Here is an 8955-nt window from a genome sequence, read left to right on the forward strand (position 1 = left end):
TTCCTCAGTGGAACAGGCTTCCTCGGGAGGTGGTGGGCTCTCCTTCCTTGGAGGTTTTCAAACAGAGGCCAGGTGGCCATCTGACAGCAATGCGGATTCTGTGAACTGAGGCAGATCATGAGAGGGAGGGGAGGGAGGGTTGCCTCAGGGCTTAGTTCTCGTGGCTCTTTCTTACACGTCCAGGGAAATGCTGAATGCCACTTTGGGGTCAGGAAGCCATTCTTCTCCAGGCCAGTTTGGCCGGAGATCCTGCAGGTTTTTTGTCGTCTTCTGGGCATGGAACAGCGGTCACTGCGGGTGGGGTGGGAGAGGTATTTGTGAATGTCCTGCCTTGTCAGCAGGGGGTTGGACTAGATGACCCTGGAGGTCCCTTCCAACTGTGAGTCACCCCTCACTTCTTCAGATGCCTGTGAGGTAGGTTAGGCTGAGAATATGCGACTGACCCAGACGCTGGCTACAGATCTACAGAATGAATAAGTAAACGGCAAAGTCCCCCCAGAAGTTTCCCCAGTCAGCTTTTTGGTCTGCAAGTTCCACAGCAGGAGTCAGCAGTTGGGTGTCTCTAGACCAGGGGTCCCCAACCCTTTTGAGCCGGTGGGCAGTTGATCCTAACAAGCGACCAGTCTGCTCTCAAACAGCCTCCTGACATACCAACCAGTGCTCCCTCTAAGCTGTGGAGTCTTGCGAGCAAAAATTCTCCTTTGTGAGTTGCAATTTGGCTACTGCTCTGGAGACATCCTTCCTGAGCTAAGAATCATAGAATCATAGAATGTGAAAGTTGGAAGGGACCTTGCAGGTCATCTAGTCCAGCCCCCTGCACTCTGCAGGAGCACAGCCGAAAGAGAGCCCTGCATACCTACAACATACCTGAAAGAGGGTCGTCCAGCCTCCGCTTGAAAACGTCCAGCGAAGGAGCCTCCACCCCCTCCCGAGGCAGCCTGTTCCACTGCTCAACCACTCTGACAGTTAGGAAGTTTCTCCTGATATCTAGCTGGTAATGACTCCCTTGTAATTTCCAGCCATTAGATCTAGTCTTGCAATCCGGAGCAAGAGAGAATAGATCCGCTCCATCTTCTACATGACAGCCCTTCAGATACTTGAAGACTGCAATCATGTCCCCTCTAAGCCTCCTCTTTCCCAGGCTAAACATATCCAACTCTTTCAGCCTTTCCTCAGAAGACAAAAATGTGTGAGCCAGAGGCTAAAAAACTGGGAACTAGCTCACACTAACTCAGCTTAGAGGGGACACTGATACCAACGTGTGATTTTTTCCCCCCAGCGACTTTGTCAGATGAAGACTGGAAGCCCCGACTTCCCGCCTACGACTTCCTGAGCCGGATGGCGCCCTCCCTGCCCGAATTTACCATTTACAGTTGGCGGAGCAACCAGCGGGAAGAGGGGGCGGCCGTCCCTGGAGACGACAAGGTGGTAGAGGTGCGGGAGGACCCCGTTGAGGACTCCGCCATGGCCGAGCCGGAAAAGGAGCTGCCGACAGGCAGGGACTTGCGGGGGACAGCCCCACGCCTGGCCGCGAGGGAAAAGCAGGCGAAGCGCCATGTGGAGTTGTGATGTGGCCCATAATCCCAGGGCAGCGGGTGGTTCCGGAAGCCAGGGGTGGTCGTACCTGACTAGAAGGAAGTTGGAAGCTATTCCCTTCCGGGCTCCTCCAGTAGACCTGGCTGTGAGCCTGCTGTGATGTGGGTCAAAAAGTGGGGACTCCATTGTAGGGTTGCCAGTCTCCAGGTGGGACCTGGAGATCTGGAAACACAGCCAGTGCTGTTAAGGATATAAAAAGAGCCCTGCTGGATCAGTTGCAAGACGAGTGGGGGAGTCAAACCCGGTTCTCCAGATTAGAGGCCACCGCTCTTAACCACTAGGTTGGCCCCTGTGTGAGGCAGGATGCTGGGCTAGGTGGACCCCTGGTCTGGTCCAGCAGGGCTCTTCTGATGTTCTCATGAAGGCCTCGGCCTCCCTGCCCTGTTTGTTGGCTCTCTTTGGCAACTGGTTGGCCACTCTGTAAGACAGGATGCTGGACTAGACGGACTACTGGTCTGATCCAGTTGGACTTTTCTGATGTTCTTATCAGGGGAAGGCCTCGGCCTCTCTGCCCTGTTGTTGGCCCTCCAGAGGAACCGGTTGGCCTCTGTGTGAGACAAGATGCTGGACCTGGTGGACCCCTGGTCTGATCCAGCAGGGCTCTTCTGGTGTTCTAATGAAGGCCTCGATCTCTGTGCCCTGTTGTTGGCCCTCCAGAGGAACCGGTTGGCCCCTGTGTGAGACAGGATGCTGGACTAGATGGACAACCGGTCTGATCCAGCAGGGCTCTTGATATGTTTTTATCAGGGGAAGGCCTCAGCCTCTCTGCCCCGTTGTTGGCCCCTGTGTGAGACAGGATGCTGAACTAGGTGGACCACTGGTCTGATCCAGCAGGGCTCTGTCGTCTTAACTTGTAGATAACCCCAGTTAGGTACTGGTTGACGCTTCAACAGCAATGGAGGATACATTTATTTATTTATTTATACCCCTCTTTCCGCCCCAGCTGGGATTCAAAGCAGCTTAGAACATGGTTCTCCCCTCCTCCATTCTCTCACAACAACCCCCCTGTGAGGTAGGCCAAGCTGAGAGGTCACCCAGTGAGCCTCCTTGGTAGAAGGGAGGATTCGAACCCAGGTTGCCCGGGGCCCTAGTCCGCCACTGTATCCGCTACAGCAGTGGCTCAGACCAAGCATCTTCACAGTCGAGGTGTGATTTCTGTCTTGTATCGAAATACTTTACTAATAAAAGACTGCCAAAGAGAACGGTCGTGTTTCTCCGTGTATTCTGCAACCCGTGACGTGATTGGTCCAAATTTTGGGGTGGAGTAGGTTATCACGGCTCCCCAGTTTGCAATCTTGGGAGGTAGGTCAGCATTGAGACTTGGCTGTGAAATCACAGCCGTGACCAGCACATCTGCTGGGTGATAGTGAGATATTGAAAAAATGGTATTGAGCAGAGATAAGATGGTCCAGCAGAGCCTGAGTAAGATAATTCAGACTCAGAATCCATGTGTGATTAAAATATAAAGTTTTTACTAAATTCTAGCATGGGGAAGGGTAACTGGGATGAAAATAACAACAGAGCAGAGTCTACTACATCCTTACTCTACAAAGACAAAACTAGAAGAGAGAGATTATGGCTACTCTTTCTTGTTCTTCAGAACACCAAAACAAAGACGGGAAGAGAAGCCATAAAATGGTAATATATTTTGACACTTTAGTCCCAATCAAATTCCTAGATCAGGGAGAAAATTCCCGGGCATTCTACAGCTAAAGAACATTGGTTACATGAGAAACATGTGACTTCCTGTGAGTAACATAAACATTTAACCCCAGATATACTGAATGTTTTTACCTTTTAATACCCAACAACATCACCCTCTTCCTCTTGCTGGAATTAGAGGACGACAGAAATCCTCATCATGCGCCGATGCCTGAGCTGTTGTAACGTACAAATGTGACAGACAGGTGTGATTAAGCCCCCCATTGTAGCCCCCAATCCATATAGGAGCCCCCCCCCACACACAGAAAAGACTACCGTGGCTAGATTCCTTGTGGAGGATGTCATCTCCTATCCTTGCCCTCAATCTCTGGGCCTCTGGTGGCATTTGGTCCTTGTCATCTGCTTAAGAACATAAGAGAAGCCATGTTGGATCAGGCCAAAGGCCCATCCAGCCCAACACTCTGTGTCACAGAGTGACCAAAAACCAGGTGCCCTCAGGAGGTCCACCAGTGGGGCCAGAACTCCAGAAGCCCTCTGTCACGCCTGTACCCGACCCGGCACCTGGGAGCTCTGAAACTCAGGACTCCGTGCCTTTAACATCATCAGAAGCACGAGAGTCCTCACCAAACCTAAGTGCCGGGGAGGATGAACGCCAAACCCCAGGACAGTTTGCACCTGAAGCCGATCAGGCAATGCCTGGCCCCAGCAACACGCCACCCGATTCTCTGCCACCTGTTGACCAGCTGAGGAATCAGAGACGTGGGGATTTGGCAACCAGGCACAAGGAGGCGATCATTAAGCCCAGATTACTAACAGAATCAATGACTTCGCGAAGCCGTGCTAATGAGATAACGACTGTATAGAAATATTGATTTCTAAAGGTTTCATGTCTTCCCCTGGAATGTCTTCTGCTGATACCCTGCTGGGTTGATTTCCTATTGAAGCCATATGGCCTCGATAGCCCTGCCATATAACCCTCCATTCTTCACACTTCCATGCTGGCAGAAGACCAGATGGCCCTAGCGAACACGTACGCCATGGGGTGGTGGGAATTTGGGGACCACATGACTGCAGGTGTGGCCTTCAAGAATACTGATCATTCAGATGTTGTCCCCGTGGCAACCCAACAATTGGACACTCCCGTGTCTACTCCAATTGGCCCCTGGCCAGGGCTAGTTGGGGGACTGGGATTGCCCTATATCTAGTCATTCCCAGTGAGAGGAACTCTCTCTCTTCTGTTCCTGTTATCTCTGCTGCTCTGTGTGCTGTCCACCTGAAATGCTGTCCTGCCATGTGGTCTCTGGCAGAGACAAAGAGCTGCTTTGGAACTGAGCACATGGCTGAATACTTGCAGAGATGGACTTCTTGCTCCAAACCTCTTGGGGCTACTGGATTATTACAAATGGACTATTCTGGACTGATAACTGTTCCTGACTTGGTAAATACGCATCTCTAATGTGTAGTTAAAGGCAAAACATTGCCTAGCCTTTGTTATTTTTAAATCCTTCTAGTCTGTGCTAAATTCTATACTGAATAAACTTATTCTGGTTTTCTAACTTGTCTGGTTTGATAGGTAACTGAATCTCAAGCCTAGATCTTGCAGCCTAACCCGCTGACCATATACGCTACCTAGGTAAAAGTTTGCTCCTCTGAGTAGAGTTGCTAATGTGTAAAACCCACATCCCAGCTGAGATTGTGGATCTCTAATCTCAGGCTGGCGAGGGATTAAGTAGAGATCCTGGTGGCTATAGTGTTCTGAAATCCAGAGAGCCTACCTTTCTGGGTTATTGTGTAATGTATTGAGCCAGTGTAGAGTTTTCCCCTCCATCCCTGGACTGGCCTGGGGGGCAGAATCTATACAACAACCCAGCACGCTATTTGAACAGACCGCTGGGTGCTAGCAAACTGTGCTGGCAAACTTGTTCGTTGGACGAGAAGCTCTGCACCTATGACTTTGTCTAGCTCCCGCCTGCTTTTCCCGGTTCCTGACTCCAGTCCGCGTTTTGACGACCCCTCTGGCTCTTGATCCTCGGCTACGCTTCCTGACTACGATACTGGCTTGCTTGGACTCTATCGGTAACGTTTGGCTACGGCTCGGCTTTGTGTGCTTGGGACTTTTGCTCGGACTCTTTTGATCTCTCTGGCTTGACTCTTGGACAGGACTGTAGACTCTCCCTCTCTGCCTTGCCCCACTGGCCCTGTCGTGACACCCCCCACTGTTGCCCCCCCAAGCACCAAGAAGACAGAGCATCACTTGCCCCAGACATAAGAACATCAGAGAAGCCGTGTTGGATCAGGCCCATCCAGTCCAACACTCTGTGTCACACAGTGGCCAAAACCCAGGTGCCATCAGGAGGTCCACCAGTGGGGCCAGAACTCCAGAAGCCCTCCCACTGTGACCCTCCAAGCACCCAAGAAGACAGAGCATCACTGTCCCAGACAGATTCACGTGGTCCGAAGCAACAGAACCGAGCTTGAGTCCAGTGGCACCCTTAAGACCAACCAGTTTAGTTCTGGGCATTCTGAAGAGTGCACGCGAAAGCTTATACCCAGAATTAAACTGGTTGGTCTTAAAGGTGCCACTGGACTCAAGCGTTGTTCTGTTGCCCCAGACAGAGTGTTCCATCTATACCTTGTGGCTAATAGCCCTGATGGACCTCTGCTCCATATGTTTCTCCAGTCCCCTCTTGACGCTGTCTATGCTTGTAGCCGCCGCCACCTCCTGCGGCAGTGAATTCCACATGTTCATTAATCTGGGAGAGCCGGGTTTGATTCCTCCCGCCTCCACGTGCAGCCAGCTGGGTGGTTTTGGGTCAGTCACAAGTTCTCTCAGAGCAGTTTCTCTCAGAGCTCTCTCAGCCCCACCTGCCTTACGGGGTGTTGGCTGTGGGGAAAGGAAAGGAGATTGTGAGCCGCTCTGAGACTCTGAGTGAAGGGCAAACCGTCTTCTTTGGGAGAAGGACGTACTTCATCTGAAGTTCTAAGCCTCTTGCTCATTCCTTTCGTTACCTTTACTATTCTCACATATGTTATAAATTGTTAGGCACCTTGGTGGCCCTTGTGAGGCCGGATTTTTTGTTGTTGTTCAGTCGCACAGTCGAGTCCGACTCTTCGCAACCCCATGGACCAGATCCCACCAGGCCTTCCTGTTTTCCGCCATCCTCTGAAGTTGGCTCAACTTCATGTTCGTTGCATCTATGACACTGTCTCACCATCTCATCCTTTGCCGTCCCCGTCTTCTTTGACCTTCAATCTTTCCCAGCATCAGGGTCTTCTTCTCCAGGGAGTGCTCCCTTCTCATTGGGTGGCCAAAGTATTTGAGCTAAGTAATAATAAACTACAATAATTCTCTGGTGCCAGCCGTGAGGGGGAGAGTGTGTCTCACAACAAGGGTAAACCTGCCGTATCTCTTCCTGACACTGCCATGTCGTCATTTCAACCAGGGAAGGAGTCTTTGGTAGGAAGGGAAGCAGCCGTCCATGTTCCCTCGGAAAGGTCCCAAGTTGCTCCTAAAACACCGCAGAGATACAAAAGCCAAAAATACTAATGTGTGAGGGCAACCGTGACTCCTGAGGAAAAGGAAGCGGGGGGGGCGTTGTTGAGGGCAGGCGGTTTGCATCGCTGAGGAGAATGAGCAATGGCCGATGATAGAAGCCGTAAAATGAGGCCCGGCAGTTTCCCTGTTTCAACATTCTCACTACAAGAGATTCATAATCGGCTACGGGGGATAACATAACATAAGAGACGCCAGTGTTGGATCAGGCCAAAGGCCCATCTAGTCCAACACTCTGTATCCCACAGTGGCCAGAAATACCAGTGCCATCAGGAGATCCGCCAGTGGGGCCAGGACATTAGAAGCCATCCCACTGTTGACCCCCCCAAGCACCAAGAAGACAGAGCATCACTTGCCCCAGAGTCCCTATCTATACCTTGTGGCTAATAGCCACTGATGGACCTCTGCTCCATATGCTTATCTAATTCCCTTTTGAAGCCGTCCATGCTTGTAGCCGCCACCACTTCCTGTGGCAGTGAATTCCATGTGTTAATCACTCTTTGGGTGAAGAAGTACTTTCTTTTATCCGTTCTAACCCGACCGCTCTGCAGTTTCATGGAGTGCCCACGAGTTCTTGTATTGTGAGAAAGGGAGAAAAGTACCTCTTTCTCTACCTGCTCTTTCCCATGCATAATCTTATAAACCTCAATCATGTCACCCCTCAGTCGTCGTTTCTCCAAGCTAAAGAGCCCTAAGCGCCTTAACCTTTCCTCATAGGGAAAGTGTTCCAACCCTTTTATCATTCGAGTTGCCCTTTTCTGCACTTTTTCCAAAGCTATAATATCCTTTTTAAGGTGTGGTGACCAGAACTGCACACAGTATTCCAAATGAGGTCTCACCATTGATTTATATAGGGGCATTATGATATTGGCTGATCTGTTTTCAATCTCCTTCCTAATAATCCCCAGCATAGCATTGGCCTTCTTTGTTGCGGTCGCACACTGTCTCGACATTTTCAGTGAGTTATCTACTACGACTCCAAGATCTCTCTCTTGATCAGTCTCTGCCAGTTTAGACCCCATCAACGTGTATTTATATTTAGGATTTTTGGTTCCAATGTGAATCACCTTGCACTTGGCCACATTGAACCCTATATGCCATGTTGACGCCCACTCGCCCATCCTTGACAGATCCCTTTGGAGTGCCTCACAATCCTCACTGGTTTTCACCACCCTGAACAACTTTGTATCAACCGCAAATTTAGCCACTTCACTGCTTACTCCCAACTCCAAATCATTAATGAACAAGTTAAAAAGCAGTGGACCAAGTACTGATCCCTGCGGTACCCCACTGCTTACCACCCTCCACTGAGAGAACTGCCCATTTATACTCACTCTCTGTTTTCTATTAATTAGCCAGTTTTTGATCCATAAAAGGACTTGTCCTTTTATCCCATGATTTTTGAGCTTACTTAGGAGCCTTTGATGAGGAACTTTATCAAAAGCTTTCTGGAAGTCAAGGTAAACAAGGTGTGAGGGGATGAGCGATAACTGGTTGCCGGCAAGAGCGGACGACTGAATTCAGTCTCCAGAACTGCCAGAGAGGTGGACAGACAATGGGGCCAAATGGGGCGAGGTGCAATCATTCTGGGAAGAAAAATTAAACTCTGACCATAGAGTCCCTGGCAAATTCCTAGAGCTACTCTTTGTCACTTCTGGGTCACTCTGGGAATTACCAGGGACTCTATGGCCAGAACTTCCTGTAAGTAGACGAGGCATCCTTTTTCTTCTTAATTTTTCTCTCAGGGCTTTGCCCCCCACCCCACGATCCTATCGGGAACGTCTGTTCCCTTCATCACCCTTCCGGGCCTCCCAAAGTATCCGGGGAATGGCCACGGTTGGAAAGAGGGTGCTGGAATAGACAGACTTCCAGTGCAACCCCGCCAAGTTCTCCTGGTTTTCTCTTCCCTGCTGTCTCCACTCCAACTGACTCCTAAGCAGCATCATAGCTGCAGAATTGTACAAATAGTCGATGCTCGCCTGTTTCGCTGTTTGTGCTGCGAATAGCCTCTCTGCCATGGTGGTTACAGCTTTCCAGAAGCAGAATAATGAAGGCTGGATCCACTCTTCTCAGCTGGTACTGATTAATGGTGTTCTTGCTAAACTGGCTTCTTCTTGTTGTTCAGTCGCACAGTCGAGTCCGAC

General features: G+C 50.4%; 1 protein-coding gene across 1 annotated transcript in view; it reads left to right on the forward strand.

The window, feature by feature from the left end:
* The window catches only part of TXNDC16 (thioredoxin domain containing 16), a 62800-nt gene extending 60964 nt beyond the window's left edge, over positions 1-1836 (forward strand). The window contains exon 19 of the mRNA XM_015421352.1: positions 1280-1836. Within this exon, the coding sequence (XP_015276838.1) occupies positions 1280-1569 (290 nt within the window). The 3' untranslated portion in view covers positions 1570-1836. The remainder of the gene's footprint in view (positions 1-1279) is intronic.
* Positions 1837-8955: the final 7119 nt, after the last annotated feature.

This window comes from Gekko japonicus, unplaced genomic scaffold, assembly GCF_001447785.1.
Source record: "Gekko japonicus isolate JY-2015 unplaced genomic scaffold, Gekko_japonicus_V1.1 scaffold666, whole genome shotgun sequence".
Classification (NCBI taxonomy): Eukaryota; Metazoa; Chordata; class Lepidosauria; order Squamata; family Gekkonidae; genus Gekko; species Gekko japonicus.